At 38.4% G+C, this 18,231-nt stretch overlaps 1 protein-coding gene across 2 annotated transcripts in view; it reads left to right on the plus strand.

Moving 5' to 3' along the window:
- The window catches only part of LOC116290061 (spectrin beta chain, non-erythrocytic 1), a 32,048-nt gene that overhangs the window by 12,605 nt on the left and 1,212 nt on the right, over positions 1 to 18,231 (plus strand). For both annotated transcript variants that reach the window (XM_031697043.2, XM_031697045.2), the window contains exons 15-53: positions 177 to 265; positions 429 to 567; positions 1,008 to 1,167; positions 1,527 to 1,768; positions 1,889 to 2,206; positions 2,668 to 2,745; positions 2,860 to 2,897; positions 3,232 to 3,358; positions 3,434 to 3,526; positions 3,780 to 3,898; positions 4,299 to 4,395; positions 4,812 to 4,946; positions 5,356 to 5,406; positions 5,766 to 5,837; positions 6,544 to 6,623; positions 6,710 to 6,803; positions 7,140 to 7,331; positions 7,618 to 7,695; positions 8,134 to 8,397; positions 8,797 to 8,943; positions 9,384 to 9,647; positions 9,848 to 9,978; positions 10,055 to 10,151; positions 10,325 to 10,615; positions 10,942 to 11,150; positions 11,336 to 11,540; positions 11,908 to 12,102; positions 12,365 to 12,544; positions 12,654 to 12,898; positions 13,271 to 13,409; positions 13,738 to 13,822; positions 14,421 to 14,512; positions 14,683 to 14,787; positions 15,815 to 16,048; positions 16,252 to 16,288; positions 16,714 to 16,798; positions 17,387 to 17,462; positions 17,590 to 17,681; positions 18,019 to 18,061. In XM_031697043.2, coding sequence (XP_031552903.1) covers positions 177 to 265; positions 429 to 567; positions 1,008 to 1,167; positions 1,527 to 1,768; positions 1,889 to 2,206; positions 2,668 to 2,745; positions 2,860 to 2,897; positions 3,232 to 3,358; positions 3,434 to 3,526; positions 3,780 to 3,898; positions 4,299 to 4,395; positions 4,812 to 4,946; positions 5,356 to 5,406; positions 5,766 to 5,837; positions 6,544 to 6,623; positions 6,710 to 6,803; positions 7,140 to 7,331; positions 7,618 to 7,695; positions 8,134 to 8,397; positions 8,797 to 8,943; positions 9,384 to 9,647; positions 9,848 to 9,978; positions 10,055 to 10,151; positions 10,325 to 10,615; positions 10,942 to 11,150; positions 11,336 to 11,540; positions 11,908 to 12,102; positions 12,365 to 12,544; positions 12,654 to 12,898; positions 13,271 to 13,409; positions 13,738 to 13,822; positions 14,421 to 14,512; positions 14,683 to 14,787; positions 15,815 to 16,048; positions 16,252 to 16,288; positions 16,714 to 16,798; positions 17,387 to 17,462; positions 17,590 to 17,681; positions 18,019 to 18,061 — 5,418 coding nt within the window. The remainder of the gene's footprint in view (positions 1 to 176; positions 266 to 428; positions 568 to 1,007; positions 1,168 to 1,526; positions 1,769 to 1,888; positions 2,207 to 2,667; positions 2,746 to 2,859; positions 2,898 to 3,231; positions 3,359 to 3,433; positions 3,527 to 3,779; positions 3,899 to 4,298; positions 4,396 to 4,811; positions 4,947 to 5,355; positions 5,407 to 5,765; positions 5,838 to 6,543; positions 6,624 to 6,709; positions 6,804 to 7,139; positions 7,332 to 7,617; positions 7,696 to 8,133; positions 8,398 to 8,796; positions 8,944 to 9,383; positions 9,648 to 9,847; positions 9,979 to 10,054; positions 10,152 to 10,324; positions 10,616 to 10,941; positions 11,151 to 11,335; positions 11,541 to 11,907; positions 12,103 to 12,364; positions 12,545 to 12,653; positions 12,899 to 13,270; positions 13,410 to 13,737; positions 13,823 to 14,420; positions 14,513 to 14,682; positions 14,788 to 15,814; positions 16,049 to 16,251; positions 16,289 to 16,713; positions 16,799 to 17,386; positions 17,463 to 17,589; positions 17,682 to 18,018; positions 18,062 to 18,231) is intronic.

Raw genomic sequence — 18,231 nt, forward strand, 5'->3', positions numbered from 1 at the left:
AAAAAAACCTCTTGACTAATACTACTTGAATTTTTGCTCAAAGCTGGAAAAAGCCCCTCAAATTTAGAGATAAAACAAACAAGTTCTGTGATGAAAAGTCCAGGAACCTAAACCAAGACCCCAGATGTAAGAGGTCCTTCAGATTGTATTCATGTAAGTTACTTGTTTTTCCCCAGGCATATGAAGAACGTGTCAACACTCTTGTAGCTGTTGCCGATGAACTGATCAAAGAAAACTACCATGATAAGGATAGAATTGAAACTGGGTAAGCAATAGGTTTCAGGATAAGATATGTGACTATATATTTTTATTTCCTCTCAAGTTTTAAACTACTGCAACCCAAATAGTCTGGGTTAACAGAATCAAAATTTTCACTGTTCTAGACGTTGGAGGTTTCAGAAAAATAAAAATGCTGTTTTTTATTTCAGTAAAATGAAAATTATTGAGCTCTGGGAGTTACTGCTGGTACTCCTTAAACAAAGACGTGCACGCCTGGAAAAATGCATGCATCTCCAGAGAGTATTCCAGGAAATGATCAACATTATTGACTGGATGGATGAAATCAAGGTAAGGCTTTCAATTGCCATTAAATATTTTAGTCGTTACCAAGTAATAAGCCTTACTGGGGTTTTAGATATTCTGCAAACTCCAACATTTCTACTGCTTGTTGTAAAATTGGTTTTTCACTGCCGTCAGTCAAGAATATAAAAGGTATCAACTGATTATTCTTAATTGACGGCAGTGAAAAATCAAATTTCAGCATGTATTTTGCAACTAACGAGTTCACAGAATATGGAAAACTGTGTTAAGTGCCCAAAAAGTAGTTGCAAGAGCAAAGCCTCAAATCAAGAGAAAGACCCAACATCTTCTCAAATGCATTGCCAAGACAATCGAACAAGAAACTCAACACACATGTCATGCCAAGTCCAGGAATCCATCAAAATACCACTGCAACAGCCTTGATTCCTGGATGTTCTGTAAGCCATTTGTCTGATTTCTTTCACCAGGTTGGCCTTTTGTCTGAAGACTATGGTAAGCATCTTCTTGGTGTTGAAGACTTACTTCAAAAGCACAGCCTTGTTGAAGCAGACATCGCTGCTACTGCAGAAAGAGTACAACTGGTCAACAATCAAGCTGAGGCTTTCCTCCATGCTGATATGTCAGATGGTATGTATCACTGCACTAAATGTAGCTCAGTACTTTACAAATTGATAAGGGAATAGTCCAATTTTATTCAATAATAATGTAATATTAGGTCACTGACCATAGACGTATTTGTACAGCTTTAGCCTTGTTTATAAATTAGCATTTTTGTAGATAACATTAAAAGTACATAGAATCTTAAAACATTGGTATTGTTGAGGTTGAATTTTTTTTCTATATCTCAGTGGATTTTGGTGAAGATTCTACCCTTAAATAAGGCTAACTATAAACTTGTATAAAAAAGTCTAGTTAGTTATAATTCTATTGATGCCAGTGCCAAAAGTTATCAGTATTTTCTAAAATTATTTTTCTATGATGTTCAGAGAACAAGCCAGACGAGAACCAAATCAGAGAGCACCAAGCAGAAGTAGATGGAGCTTACAAGGAACTGGTTCAACTGGCAGCTGTTCGCCGTGCAAGACTCGAGGAGTCACTCAAATTGCAAAGCTTCTATCGTGATGCAGATGAAGAAGAGATGTGGGTGACAGAGAAAGACTACTTTGTACAGTCTACTGACTATGGACATGACCTTAATACTGCTATGATCTTGCTCGCTAAACATGAGGTAGGTTTTAAATTATTTCATTGAAATAATTCACTAAAATATTTCCAGTTTGGCAGGAACTATGGAAAACAAACTGCATGTTAAGGATGTGCTTAAAGAACTTGTTTTCTGTCTTTTTAGGCTGTTGAACGTGAAATGGCTGGTCGTGATGGACAAACCAGAGCAATAACAAGAAAGGGAGAAGACCTATTAGAGTCTGTTCCATATGCAGCAGACACAATCCAGAACAGGTTGGACATCATCAAGAATAAGTGGGAAAGACTGCATGATAACTCTGCCTACCGAAAAAAGAAAATCAAGGAGAATGTGAAGCTTCAGCAGTTTATTGCTGAATACAATGACATCACATCCTGGCTACTTATGACAAAGAGAGTGGTAACTAATGACGATATGGGTTATGATGAGCACAGTACTGAAGCACTCATCAAAAAACACCAGGTACGATGACAGGAATTTACAGTTGTAACAATCATGTTTTTGGATCCAGAGTCTAAAGGCAATGTTACATGAGACAATTTGCAACAAGGATTTTTTACAAAACTCTACAAAAAAAATTTATTTGGAGTTGCAAGGGTTTGACATCAGATCAAAAACTCCAATGTGTTGTCCAAGTTGAAATAATGCTAAAAATCGATCTATCTTGCATGTTGCATGGCATTAACCTATTTGCGCAATAGCGTTGTGCTTTAAGTAAATATTGCCTATCGTCTCATGTAACATTGCCTTTAATGAATTGTGGAGGGTACCTTGTGTAGATCGTATGGCTGTTTGCTGGTATAGATTGTTTTGCTTTCGGCCTTATTCACTCCATTCTCCAGCTAAAGTTAATATTCCAGCTCAATTATACTATTATTATTTGAATGTACAAATATTAATATACCTTTCTTTGGCAACGATAGGCCGTTGAGGAAAACATCGAGGCCTATGCTTCAGAAATCAATGCTTTACACAGCCAAGTAGATGGGCTTGGTGATGAGGTACGTATCCTTATATGCAGCACGTTTTAAAAGAGGAGTCATATTAATGTTAACATTACAATTGAAACAACCAATTATTTTGTTTTAAGCCTAATATGATTTTGTTAATTCCAGGATAAATCATCTCCTCAAGTAGCCGAAAGATGCAACAAGTAAGGAATTGAGATAATGACATTACTATAGCTTCCTTCAAATGAATAAAAACTTTGTTTCTTTATAATAGTAATGATAAGTTTTTATAGAGCCCTATGAATATAATATAATCAGCATGTTTTACATTTGACTTCAGCCTTGCATTTGCACTTGAAAACCTCATTTAGTGCAATCCACTTGTAAATCCCAACTAAAGTGTCAAGAATGCACAACTTTAAGACAAAGACATTTTGGAATTTCATGAAACATGATATAAAATAAAACCCTTGAGAATGAAGAGTTCAGAATTGGGATACCACAAAGCAAGTTTTAATGGAAAGTTTTTCTCTTTAGTGTTGATGAGCAGTATGAGGAGGTTGTTCAGTTGGCAGCCACTCGTCGTCAGAAGCTTCAAGATGCCTTGTCACTCCATCAACTCAACAGGGAGGCCAACATTGTAGAAACATGGATCGATGAAAAGGTATTTTCAAACAAGTATGAATTTAACATCCATAAAGTCTAGATATTTAAACACAGTGTTTTGTTGCTTCATTAGGAAAATCGCCTTGATACAGCCCTGACAGTTGACAAAAGCATGGACTTGGAAGAATGCCAGATTATTCAACAAAGATTTGAAGGATTTCAACAGGTTAGTAGACAGACTTTTTACTTACTGGCACTAAGTATTTAGATACTAGGAACAAGCTATTAAGACCAGAGCAGAGATTTACTAGTCCAAAACTAGTGGACCAGAGATAGTGTTAAGCACTGCTTATTTTAATACATGTATCACAAAAAATGCCACCTCACAAAGCTCTGTACTTGTACTTTAGTACTTATAGTACTAGGGTTTGAGTGGGTTAGAAGTATCTCTGATCGCTGTTTGTTTTATCCTGTTCCAGGAATTGGATGCCAATGAGAAGCGTGTTGATCTGGTCAATGATCTTGGTAGCAAATTGATTGACACTGGTCACATCAACTCTGATGAAATAAAAGAAACAACAGACAGACTGAACACCAGGTAAGATAAGCCATAAAAACATACAGTAAATGGATTTTGATATCTTACTTACTGTAGCAATCTGATTGGATGATATGGTTGTGGCATTTCATTGGTTCAGGAAGAAAGGGCCCATTTGAATGTCACATACTGAAGCACTCTTATTGGATGATATAGTTGTTATGGTTGTGGCATTTTTATTGGTTCAGGAAGAAAGCCATTAAAATTTTGAGAGTCACATCGTAGCACTCTGATTGGATAGTTTACATTCTTGTTGTCCTATAATTGGACAGGCATTCAAGTTAAATGCCATTCATACCAAGTACATTATATCACGTGGCAGTGGAGCCCACTGAACAACATTTCTGCACATAATACATGTTTTTTATGGTGCTAATAATATCTTTCTAATTTCTCCCAGGTGGTCTAACCTTCGCAATGCAGCGGATAAGAAGAAAGCTAAACTTGACAAGGCTCTTAAACTGCAGCAATTCTATGCTGAGACCACTGAAACCAAGGTACTTAAGTGCTTGACTTTGCTTTTTTTAATTTTAGGAGAGGACAAATAGGACAAAATAATTTAAAATGTGGTAAATTTTTTGAATCTTGACTTTTGTGTTCCCTTGAGAATAAAAAGACAATGAAAATGACTGTGAGGTCAATTGTAACAAAAGAAACCAAGGTTAAATCTTTTGGTTACAATTAAGACAAAATGGCAGCTATGGCAACACATGAATTACAAGAAAAAAAAGTATAGCTCATAGCAAAACATAATAGGTAATGAAGGGAGATTTTGTTGACAAATTCCAATTAATAAGCTTCTTTGAATCTATGTAGCAACTCTAATGTAAACTCCAAGAAGCCATCCTTATTCTTGAACTATGTGCAGTCTCTCGATAAAGATATTAATAAATTATACTTTGTTGTTGTATAGATCTGGATCAGTGAGAAGTCTAGCCTGTTGATTACGGAGGAAGATGTAACAAACATGAAGGATCTATCCACCGTCATGGTGCTGCAGAGAAGGTTGAATAACATCCAGAGAGACATGGCAGCCTTGGATGATAAGGTAACATCATAACATCTATGTATATCAGTGTTAAAAGTATTAGTATTGAATTGCCAAACTTCCGTATTATTAAACTTGCTGGAACCAAACATAATGATAAATTTGCTGACAATAAGAAAACAGGGTATTGGTAAAGTTTGGAGATTTGAGGCCAAGAGGTCTGGTTTATATAACTAGTGATCTTACACACTTGTTTCAACTTGTTTCAATAATACCCTTAAAATTTGCCACTTATGGAGAGTAAAGATGTAATACGTTTACACCACTGGAATCCCTTACAAGTAGAACTTTGTTAAACCTTTAGGATAAGATATTTATAATTCTTCATTTCTTTAAAGAATGTGTCATATAATATGTAAATATATATATATATTAAACTAACATGCATGATATTCTTGTTCGTTTATAGTGCACCAGTTTGGAAGAAGACGCAGAACAGCTGTGTTCTGAGTATGATGGAGTAAGTAAAAACATTCATGAGGAACCACTCAATAGCCAGTGGCTAACAAACCTGTTGCCCTTGTTCCATGACAAAATTGAAATTTAAAAGTTAATTTTTGTGGAGGGAGGAAAACTGGAAAACTGGAAGAAAAACCATTGAAGCACAGGAGAGAACCAACATACAACTCTACTCACACACAACACCGAGTTCGAGAATCTAAACAGGGTTGTCTCTCACTGCTGCGCAACCCATGCTTCCAAATACTTTACATGAGTCAAGAAGTCTTTGTGTATCAGAATTATTTGCATCTGATGCACACTTGTTTTTATGTGAAAGATCGATGTTCATAATGGCTTGTTTGTTATATTGTTTTACAGGAACCAGAGGAACGAATCGTCCGTGAGAAAATGAATGTGGTCAATTCTGCCTGGACTGAACTCAAAACAAATGTAATTATGATTCGTTATTAACTCAAAACATGTTTCTTAAGGTAGTGAAATTCAGTACAAACGCGCACAAAAGAACCACTATTTTCCCAAATCATGCTGAGTAGGTTCCTAACAGGTCCTTATTTACAAGCCAAAAACAATTGTTCCTGATAAGGTGTCTTTAATTTCATTGTTTTTTAATAAGTAAGCTATTGACCCTGGAGAGTCTTTTGTTCAGAATAAACAATCTTTCCAATGCCCCTTGAACACGCTTCGTACATGTCTTATTTCTCAGGCTGGAGTGGTTCTTATCATTTTGGGTGCCTAAATTTCAGCTCTTAATCCACGGGTTCTTTTGTACAGGTTTTTACTGTAGTTTCACCTGAAGGAGAGTTTACAGTCAAACCTGCGATACTTATATTAGTAAACTTGAAGTTTCTTACATAAAACCCACGACTCCAATTAGCCATATGGATATTTGTCAAAGTTTCTTACATTCATTTGTAAACGTCTTTCAAAATATGTGCAAATTGAAACGTTTTCTTTACATCGTACTTTAGACCTTGCAGTCTTACTAAGTCTTACTACTGTATCATCAATGTATTGTTGACTAGACATTCCCCCTGATGTCAGATGTTCTAACAAAATGTCACTGCAGCTTTACAAGTCTATTGCTAGTTATATTTGATAGCAGTTTCTAATGTTCAAGTTTGTTTTCTTTGACCAGGTTAAGCAACGTGATGAAGCTCTGGCCGAATCTGGTGAATTACAGAGATTTGTCAAGGACCTTGATGACTTCCAAGTCTGGTAAGCATTCAACTAGTGACATTTCTACGTTATTAAGCTAGGCTTGTCGTTTTGTTACATGCTTGTAAATCTGTATTTTTGCTCAGGCTGAAGCATGTCCACAATGAAGTTGCATCTGAAGAAATCCCTCTTAGTCTGACTGAAGCTGAGAGAATGTTGAAAGAGCACGAGGATATCAAGGTACGTCGATGCTAGACTTGGTGATACTGTCTTTTCTTTTCTTCCCCTCCTTTCGTATCTCTTCTTTTCGTTTCTTTTCTCCTATTTTTTTTCTTTTTTTTATTATATTCTTTTCACATGATTCTTCTTATTCCTAAATTTCGTTTCTTCCGATTACACTTTTTTAATACTTTCGTTTCTAACAAGCGTATTGCAACTGTTTTCTCAATAAAGTACCTTTCCTTTATGATGACCCTGATGTTCACGAACCAATCTTTCCTTAATTTCTCTTCTTCCTGCTTTCATTACTTACAAACGTATTGCAACTGTTTTCTCACTAAAGTATCTTTCCTTCAGGATGACGTTGATGCTCATGAACCAGACTTCCACAAGCTGATGGAAGAAGGACCTAAATGGGTACAAGATGACACTGATTTACAACAACAGTCACTCAAGGAGCAGCTCGAACAACTGGAAGGTAGCTGGAAAGACCTGCTTGTTCTGTGGGACAAGAGAAAGAGACAGCTTATCGAAGCACTTAACCATCAGGTACGACTGAAACCTTTAGTTGAAAATTAGTTTGTGGGAATTTAATTTAAGAAATTTCGTTTCTTGATGCTTTCGGGATAATGTCTTACAACTCTTGGAAAATTTAAGAAGCTTGACAACACACAATATTAGTTTATCCTTTGCTACAAAATGTTTTGAAAATCTTCCCAAAAAACAAGGAAAATCCCTTTCCTTGGTTTAGTTTTCCATTCAGAATGCAGGGTTTGTAATATTTCATTGGTCTGTATAATTGTGTGATGCTAATGCATGTCTTCTCTTTCTATAGCTATTTATCCGTGATGCCAAGCAATGTGAAGCCCTTCTTGGTCAACAGGAACTTTTCCTTTCCAAAGAAGAAGTTGGGGTACGTATTTTTATCCTTAAACTATAAATTCTTTGCTTTTGTTATGCATCGTAAAAAATAGAATTTTCTAATACAAGTACTGAGATCCCTAGCTTGTATTCATAGTTCCAACTCCCCTTAGTTACCGTTGTTATGTCCCACAAGCTCAACAAATTAGCTAGAATGTCAGAATTTAAAACACTGCCGCATTGCGTAAAATAAATCATAAATTGCTTCAATTGTTTCACTTCCTGAGAAAAATAAATAAATATTGCCTCTTAATCCTTGTAGTACTCTTTTAAAGCAGATACTGTATAGTTGTTTGTGGGACAAGGTCTTAATTCCACTGGGAAAAATGCTGCAACGGGGATTGGTTCGCTATTATCTGAGTTGGAACTGTGAATTTACCAATCCATTTGCTGGGATGAATGTCAAGATCAATTTTTTGTTTGTGTGCAGGCTACAGTAGAAGCTGTACAAGAGCTAATCAAAAAGCATGAAGAATTCACCAAGAAAATGGATGCCCAAGATGAGAAGATCAACCAGATGATCCAGTTTGCACAGCGCCTGGCCAACGAGGGACACTACGCTCAGGACAAGATCACTGAAAAAGCTCAGAGTCTACATGACAGGCGTAATGCTAATCGACAGAAGATGGAGGCTGCTCTGCAAAGGCTGAGGGATGCTTTGGCTCTACAGCAGTTCATCCAAGATGCTGAGGACGTATGTTGTTCACTTTTCATTCATTCTTTTTGTTTCTTTTTTATTCATTGTTATAAGAAATGTCTTCAAAAATTGAATTGGTAAGATAGCATCATCCGATGTGAGACAGTTGACAATATTTTGAAAAAATAAACGACAGAAAGACAAAACAAAAGAAGTTTTCGTATAAGTGGGAAGCAAAGGATACTGACTTGCTGTAATACCGAAAAGGCATCCCATTGTCCTCCATTAATTCATCCAAACACAACGCCTTGTTACAGCTGCAGTAAAAATACGGAACGTTTATGAAGTACGGCTACGAATTTGCCTTATCATTTCCCACTCGTACGAAAAATTCTCTATTTCTATCAAACCACTAATAATGTTTCGTCACTTGACATTTTTCTCCTACTTCAACAGATGTATGATTGGTTGAAGGAGAAACACCAAGTAGCATCTGAAGAGACATACAGGGAGCTCAGTAATATTGGCGGTAAAGTCATGAAGCATAAGGCATTTGAAGCCGAACTGATGGCCAATAAAGAACGCCTTGATCAAATCAGTGAGGTAAGCTTTCAAGGTATTGGGAGCTGTAGAAGACGAGAGAAGCTGGCTTAAGAGAGATAAATATTTGACTAAGTAAAAAAATCCGCCTTCCAGTTAGTTTAGTTGGTTGGGCAAAGGATTATTGTCCGTTAAGTCGTCGGTTCAAGACTCGGTCGGACCAACACTCAGGGTCTTCAAATATCTGAGTAGAAGGAACTGCTTTTGTCTTTAAAATGTCTGCAAATGGTTAGACCTTAGCCGTGGCTTGGATGACCACGTAAAATGGCGGGCCCATCTCGTTCATATACGTTAAAAATAGTGGGCACACAGGTTAATCAGTTCTTACTGTCACGTGTCACCCTCTCACCTCTTTTCAATGACTCATTCGTGGTACATAACAATACACAACCTTCAGATTTGCTGTAAACAAGTCTCACCGTTGTGGTATTTTACGTTCGTAGTCTGGACTCGAAATAGCCCAAGAGAAACCAGAAAGCAAGCCAGAGATTGACGAACGACTGGAAAAACTGAACCAAAAATGGCTTGAACTGGCTGAGGTGTCGAAAAACAAGGGCAACAAGCTGGAAGAAGCTGTCAAGCAAGAGGAGCTTAACCAAGGTGTGCAGACGATGGGAGAATGGGTGAAGGAACTGGAAACAACTATCATCACCCAAGAGAAGGCAACTGATTTGACTACAGCTACCAGGCTCTACCAAAAACACAAGGTAATCGCCTTATGTTAAGTCTTAGAGTGAATCTTGAAGTAGCTTTGCTATGGAAAAAATATGAAGAAAAAAAACAAACAAAAACGGCCTGGCATTCAAAGATCAAAGTCTTCCAAAAGTGACATAATAGCTTTTTGGCAGGGTCGCAATTACTATATCTAAGAAAAAGTACCAACTATAACTTATATACTCACTTTCAGATGATGGAAAAACAAATCGCAGCCAAGAAAGCACGTCTTCAGGAGCTGGATTCGCAGGCAGCCGATATGGTTGATGCTGGACACTTTGACCCCAAAGCTGTACAAGAAACCAAAGTAATTCTAGAAGAGAAGTAAGTAGTGGTTACAGTCTTAATGGGATTTCTAATCAGAAGTAGTTACTAACGCTGTCGTGTCTTGTGTCTTCAGATATGAAGCACTAGAGGCTCCAATGGCAGAAAAGGCTGTGGAACTTGATCTTGCCATGCAATTCTTCCAATTTGACAGAGATGTTGATGATGAAAAGGTATTTTTCTTTTCAACTCCAAATATATAGTTAAATTCCTTGGGCGTGAATTAGAAGGGATTGCCGGAGATGATGTTACCTTTCTAAAAAAAGAAGCAGTAATGATAAAATGGTAAATTATACACCGTGGAAAGATGAAAAAAACGTTTTCTAACAGTTTATTTTGTATTTAGTCCTGGATCGAAGAGAAAGAACCAATGCTCCAGTCAACCAACTACGGCAACAACTTGTTTGAGGTCCAGAAACTCCAGAAAAAGCACCAAACACTGTGCGCAGAGATCGACATCCACCAAGCTCACAAAGACCGCATCTGCAACCAGGGAGACGATTTGGTTGATGGTGATCATCCTCAGTCTGATGATATCCTGAGACGCAAGGAAGCCTTGCAGCAGAGATGGGATGAATTGAAGGCACAGTCTGATGCCTACAAGGCTCAGCTTGACTTGTCGTTACAGGCTAAGCAGGTTAGACCAGCTTTTTTTTTACTATGACGTGATGCATTTGTCAAGAGAGCGCCTGCAGTCTATGTGTTCGACGCAGTAAACACCATGTTCGTGGCTCACTCTAACACCGGGTATTCAAAGCGCACATCTTCCGTGGTTGACACACTTGTTCTAGTTCTTCTGTTTTCGAGTTCTTTGATTTACGCTTGTTGAGAGCGCGTACTCTGTGTTTGATCAGTAGACACAATGTTCGTTGGTTGACCCAGTCACTCCAACGCTGGGTATTCACAGCGAACATCTTCCGTGGTTGACTACAGTTACTAACATACATTAACATTTACACACAGTACTACTATGATGCTGCCGAAGCTGAAGCATGGATGAGCGAACAGGAACTGAACATGATAGGAGACGAGCGAGGAAAAGACGAAGCCAGTGCCAGTGAGATGTTGAAGAGACACGAAACCTTGGAAGCTGCCATTGCTGATTATGCTGAAACAGTGGATGACCTCCGCAACCAGGCTGACAACTTGATTGAAAGCAATCATCCAGAGAGGTTAGTAAAGACGCAAAGGGGAATAAAGATAAGAGGTGTATACCTCAACAGCTTACAGTTAAAGAGCTTGTGATAAACTTCCAACTCTTTCTCAATACAAAAGAACAACTGAAAATAAAAGAGTTTGCGGGAATCTGAAGACGAAAGAAAGATGATTGACTTCTTTCTATTTTACTTATTTATAGTGAGACAATCAAGATTCGTCAAGCTCAAGTAGAAAAGCTCTACGCAGGTCTGAAGGACTTGGGCGAAGAGAGACGCGGCAAACTTGACGAAACGCTCAAGCTATACCAACTTAATCGTGAAGTAGATGACCTTGAACTGTGGATAGCTGATAAGGAAGTGATCGCCAAATCACAGGACGTTGGCCAGGATCTTGCTCAGTGCGAGGTAAACGATCACCTTTGCGATACTCTTTATTTTCTTTTTGAGTGAATCGCGTGAATAACTTCAAGCACTGTAAAGACGTAGTGATTTTTCATGTGTACTAAAATGCCAAGGGCATTTGATATTTTTCTCTTATTCTCTGTACTAAAATAGTTTAACGGCTAGCTGAAGGAACTTCAGATTCGAAAAATGTTCATGTAACAACTCTAAATGCACCAAAAGGAACGATTTAATTTATATGTTACACTGCGGAAATATTTCTGAATCTAACCGGCATTTAACCTTTAAAATATTCCTAAGGTTTTCACTTTTGTGATTTATAAATTACTTACCAGTGCGTTCAACTAAACTTTGCGATTTTTTCCTTCAGCTTTTGATAGAAAAGTTCCGTGACTTTGCACATGACACCACTAATGTTGGGACCGAGCGAGTAGCCAAGACAAATGCTGTGTGCGACCAGCTGATTGGCACAGGACACTCCGATGCCGCTACTATTGCTGAATGGAAAGATGGAATAAACGAGTCATGGGCAGATCTACTGGAACTGATCGAAACCAGAACAAAGGTAGGATAACACGACTATCCACCTCAAGGTTCCAAGAATATAAAATAGATCTTCGTCAATCTTGATTACTTTCTTTCCCACCTTGCTTCGACCGCAAAAGAGGCCCATACACAAACGACTCCCCCCCCCCCCCCCCCCCCCCCCCCGAACGAATATGGCACAATTTCTTGACATCTCGACAGTGACTTCCTCAAATTCAATTGCTAGTTTTACCTTCGAGAAATTCTAACTTGAATTCATATTTTTTTGTCGATTCATTCAGATGCTAGAAGCTGCTCGTGAGCTTCACAAGTACTTCCACGACTGCAAAGAAGTGTTGGCAGTGATTTACACCAAGCAGAACCTCCTGACTGAAGATCTTGGACGCGATCAAAGCAGCGTGCGTCGATTGAAAAGAAACCTCCAGAACTTCGAGGCAGACCTTGCACCCATTGGCAACGAGGTATAATGGGCTACGTTCGATATCTTGAAAAGTGCTAGAATTTTAATATCTCAAACGTGGCCTATTTGTATTTAAAATGTTGAAAACTCTTCGTTTTGCTTGTTGGTAGGTGTCTGCTGTCCAGGAAGAGGCTAGTCGCCTGTTGGGATCATATGCCGGGGGCAAGGCCAAGAGTATCCAGGATGCAGAAGACGAGGTGGTACAAGCATGGAAGAACCTTCATCTCTGCATCCGTCGTAGGATGGAGAAGCTTCACGATGCAGATGATTGGTATCGCTTCTTGATGGCTGTACAGGACCAGATGTTGTGGATGAATGATATGTTGAAACATATTCTCACCTACGAAAAAGCCAAGTAAGATGTAGAACTTGTTGTCTTTATTGCCTCTGACAATTCCTTGCTTTGGTTGTTTTGGTGAAGATATATTTGTTTGTGATCTTATTGGCGTTGTTCCTTTACGTCAATGAAGTTGTCGTGGAAGTGGTAGTGGTGATGTTAATAACGACGACAATTCTATTGCTGTTATTTTCGTGTCGGGATTTTGCTCCAATTATACTAGAGTGAAGGCATTTAACCTTTGGAATAAAAATACTAGTCAACGTGTAATAGTCAACTAGGCACAATATCTATTTCACGGGTTTAGTGACTTCACTCTATAACACAGGTCGGATCTAAAGAATCTTCTATTTACGCCCAGCTAATGTTTTTTTACTTCGAATCAACAAGGGACGTGTCTGGAGTAGAAGTACTCATGGACCAACACCAGGGACGCAAGGGAGAAATCGATGGACGAGAAGAAAGCTTCGTTGGTGTCATCAAGATGGGAGAGGAACTTCTGGCCAAGAACCACTATGCTTCTAACGAGGTGAACACTTGCAAAACTTTCCATTCCTGTCTTCAACATTTCTCCTCTTGTCACAAAATTCTTGCGAAAGAATTAATTCTTGGTTAACAGTTAATCCCAAACGAATTATATAACAATGAAAAATGTGTAGGCCATTTTGGTTGGCATTGCCAAAAGTAACCATAGATTTTTTTTTAAATAATCCAATATGGCAGCCATGAAAACCAGCAGCACTTTCGCTTTGAAACAATAAAAATACCCCGTCTGTTTAAAACAGCTGAGGATAGGCTATTCCAAGAAGAATATTTACTGTTATATGCTTACTTTTTGTCTTGTTTATCTTGAACAGATTCGTGAGAAAATCAACATGTTGAACAGACATCGTGACGAGATGCTTCTTGAATGGGACAAGAGATGGGAGCACCTTGGATTGAGTATGTTTTTGTTCATTTTAATCCTCGTGTTCGGGCTGCAACTGCTGGTATTGACAAAAAAGGAATAAAGGAATTGCCCTATTCAATGATTCAATTGACTTGCTCCAAGTATCGCTAGTCAATTCTTCCCCGTTCGCTCGGATTCAAATAGTGCACTTCCAGTTACAATGGCTTTCGACAGATCGCTCGCCTTCTTGTTTCCTTCGCGCTATTCCCCTCGGAAAGCCGTCGTAACCGGAAGTGCACATCTATTTTAATCCGAGTTTTGAACGGAAAAAAATTATCGAGCCAGAATTTGAGCAAGTTTGGTGATTTAAAAGTTTTCTACTAATGCTGCTCAGATTTGAAGGGTCTTTCCTTGGCTTAACCAAGGAGAGGAACTCCCATGTGAATAAAAGGCAGGGTGATCCGACCCTGGTTCTAGAGACGGTTTTCTCCCCAATGCGACACCAAAAAATTCAGCCCTAGCATGAAAAGGACGGGGTCAAAGATTTTGTGACCTCATTTTTCCTCATTTTCTCCAAACCCAGACCACTACCAAGAAAGCTTTCCCTCAGATTTCGTTCTAATGTTTGGTTTCATTTTTTCTCGTTTCCAGTTCTCGAGGTCATGCAGTTCGCTCGCGATGCTCATTTAGCAGAAGGCTGGTTGATATCACAAGAATCATACCTCAAAAACGAGAATCTTGGTGTAAGTAAAACGATATTTCATTTATCCATTGTTCTTTTCTACCATTCACTTTGGGCAGAATCTAGCGAATTTTTGTTCTCTCCAGTCATAAAGCAAAATTGCAGCCTTGAAATTTGTCATTTTTTTCAGCATAGAAATTATTTTACTTACATTTTGTGGTTCATTTATAGGTCGATATTGCAGAGGTGGAAAAACTCTTGGAGAAACACTCTAATCTAGAGAAGCTACTCACTGTACAAGAAGACAGATTCGCAGCACTTGAAAGACTGACAACAGTAAGAACACAGACTCTTTTACTAAAGACTTAGCTCCGTCAAGCTGGCTATCGCTGACGAGAAGCTTGATAAAAATTACTCCGAAATCGCATTTTTTAACTGCAGAAGTTCAAACCTAAAAACGATGAAAGGGCGGAATCAAAACGGGTTATAAGAATACTAACTTACTAAACTATAACAATTGTACGAGTTAGCGCAAAGTTTTGTAGGTCTACGGTCTACTGAACTAATAATTTGTGCAAATTCGTGGAATTCTTACAAAGTTTTTCAAGGATATATGGTATGCATCGTACTGTAGTTTTTCGTGGCTGTTTCAAACGAAAGAGATAATCTTAACAAGACTTCTTGTACCGCACGCCATATTTTATATATGGTATGCATCGTACTGTAGTTTTTCGTGGCTGTGTCAAACGAAAGAGATAATCTTAACAAGACTGCTTGTACCGCACGCCATATTTTATATATGGTATGCATCGTACTGTAGTTTTTCGTGGCTGTGTCAAACGAAAGAGATAATCTTAACAAGACTGCTTGTACCGCACGCCATATTTTTGGGAAAATTATTGAATTTGAGCGGGATTCGACACCATTGCATTACATAAACGTTAAAAGGACAGTTAGGGTTAGGCCATGGCTAAACGAGGAAACATGTTTCCAGAAACATCTTTCCCTAAATGTTTCCTAAGGTGGCAAAACTGTCAGGAAACATCGGGAAACAATGTTTCCATGCGTCTTGGAAACATGAAATGTTTCTGCCGCACAGCAAAAACTTTTTTGCGTCTTGGAAGCAAAATTTGTTGCATGCAGCAATGTTTCGCATGTGGCTAAACTGGGAAACATCGAGGAAACATGCGCGTGGTAAACATGTTTCCTCGTTTAGCCAGGGCCTAGTTCGGAAAACCATGTCGACAGTGCAGCTTACCTCAAGAACAGAAATTTATAAAGGCTTTATTAGAATAGATAAAATGAATTTCTTAGTTTTTTCATTTTCCATGTCTTTAACGAACGAGTTTTTCCGTTGATTTAGTTCGAACTTCGTGAAGCACGTCGCAGACAAATGGAAAAAGAACAGAGAATCAAAGAAGAACGCGAACGAGAGGAACGCGAAGCAAAACAACGACAGGAAGAAGAACTGCGACAGCTGAAACAAGAAGAGGAGGAAAGAAGACAGAGGGAGGAAGAAGAGAGAAGGAGAGAACAAGGACGTGAAGAAGGAAAAGATGAACCTATAACTCCGTCTGCTGCTGCAACTGCTGAAGCGGTAAGAAAAATATATACATCTCGCCTGGAGCCGGAACTCGGATTTTTCCCCCCGAGAAAATTAGCTTACGGAAAAAATACATCTAATAATTTAATGAAAATTTGAGATGTAATGCGCGCGCGTTTTATATTCCTTCAATACAAATTGATCGTTTGAGTGTTTCTCTCTCTTCCCAAATTAATGACTGTCTTTTTTTATTTTAGTCCGTTACACAAGAACCAACAGCGGAGGAACGACAGGGTATGTACATGCTTCTAAGACATTAACTATTACGAACACTTCCCACCTTTCTTTAGAAGCACGGTTTTTTACCGTTTTTAGGAGTTTACATGAAGAACATTGTCGAATATTTCTTCGCCTGACATTAAAAACGATGTAAAAGCAGCTAGTCACTGTGACCATAATCATGCAACTAATAAGTATAGAGTAGTTTTCATGACTAAGAAAAACTCAGTGACGTATGTGTGCCTTTTTGATTTTTTTCTGGCTCAATGGGATTGGCCTGACATACCTAGTCAGTGCTGTGACCTAGGCATGACCGTGCTCTTAAACTAGTATAGACTACGTTAGTGTAAAGATAACGCATAAAATGATTTAAACAATATAGTGATTGCAAAATTTCTTGTAGTACCGATCGATAAGATATATGGTTTTGTTGTGTACAGAGGAGCACGAGACAGATGCTAAGTATGAGGGATATCTTCACCGTAAACCAACCATGGATGGTCCAAACAGAAAAGCAGCCATCAGGTAATTGTGCAAGGACAGTCTTAATGAGATTCCGTTTTTTTGGAGAGAAAAAATTATGAACTACATAACACTGTACGGTCACGGAACGATACTGACACATAGTTGATTGCGGTTCATTGATTCTGTTAGTCCAATCAGAATTTTGGAAAACTAGAGCTGTATAGAGCCAGGGACCTCAGAGGGGGAGGGGGGCAGGGGCAGAGCACACAGTATGGCAATGTCCAAGCATTTGCATTGGCTGAGCAGTGAATTCCGTGTGCAGCGGCAAAGGATTGTTAAACTTGTGTCCCTTAGTTTGCAATGGAACCTCCATTGTACATGGTCATCTTATTCAGGAATGAAGCTCATGTGGTTTGGCACTGGACTATTGTGTGCAAGGTCATGGGTTCAAGCTTTTCAGACCATGACTCAGGGTCCCAAAATATTAGAGTAAAAGATGCTGCCTTTGCTTTAAAATATCTGCAAGTGGTTGCATATTAATTAATTAAACATGGAGGCCCACAATTTTATCAGTGCTAAGTTGCAACTGTGTTGTGTCACCTTGGCTATTTGACAGTACATTTGTTGATACTATTCTTCTTGTCTTAGGCAATGGAAACAATACTACGTCATCCTCAAAGACTACGAATTACGATTCTTCAAGGACCAGAAGAGTGCCAGTCATGTAAGTCAACAAGCTATTAATCATCGTGTCCAGAATTTGACCTATCTTATTTTCAAGTCTTTATTTGCGTTTTACAGCCTTGTGTAAAGAGACATTATTGAGTATTGACCTTGTTTTTGTTACACAGGAGCACCCTGCAGCTCACCCATTATCAACCCTTAACTGTGTCTGTGAAGTAGCTACAGATTATACCAAGAGAAAACATGTCTTCCGATTCAGGTGTGTACAAAGTTTGTTCGAGAACACAGGATTCTGAATTCCCAAGAAAAAATCAATGACTTTTTAACGAGTATTCTAGGAATTTTCAATGATTTTATGTTTTCAAGAGCTTTTCAAATGCCCTTGAATTTGTATCCTAAATTCAAGGGCTTTTAAAGGATCTGCACGAACCCTGATAACAATCCATGAGAAGACAGTGTGCAAGAGTATGCACTTGTGGAAATCTGGAACAAATTTGGTGTATTTAGAAATTTCAAACCATCCATCAATAACTGATTCTTGTGAGAATGTGTACCTTCATTTGTGTTGCTAATATCCATTTTGTTTTCTATTGCAGAATAAGTACTGGTCAAGAATTCTTGTTTCAAGCTAAAGACGAGGTAAAACTTAAGCTCATTTCTGGTGATAATGACAAGTGCTAGTGGTTACTAGTTAGGGGTTTTGTTGAATACAACAAGTGAATAAAAAGGAAACTTAAACACCATCTTAAAAAGTTTTAGTGCAACTATACTGAAAGTTTTCAGACTCAAGTCCTACGTCAGAGTTCTGG

This window comes from Actinia tenebrosa, unplaced genomic scaffold, assembly GCF_029948245.1.
Source record: "Actinia tenebrosa isolate PJP-AT-01 unplaced genomic scaffold, QUT_ActTen_1.0 PGA_scaffold4__44_contigs__length_22323623, whole genome shotgun sequence".
Lineage (NCBI taxonomy): Eukaryota > Metazoa > Cnidaria > Anthozoa > Actiniaria > Actiniidae > Actinia > Actinia tenebrosa.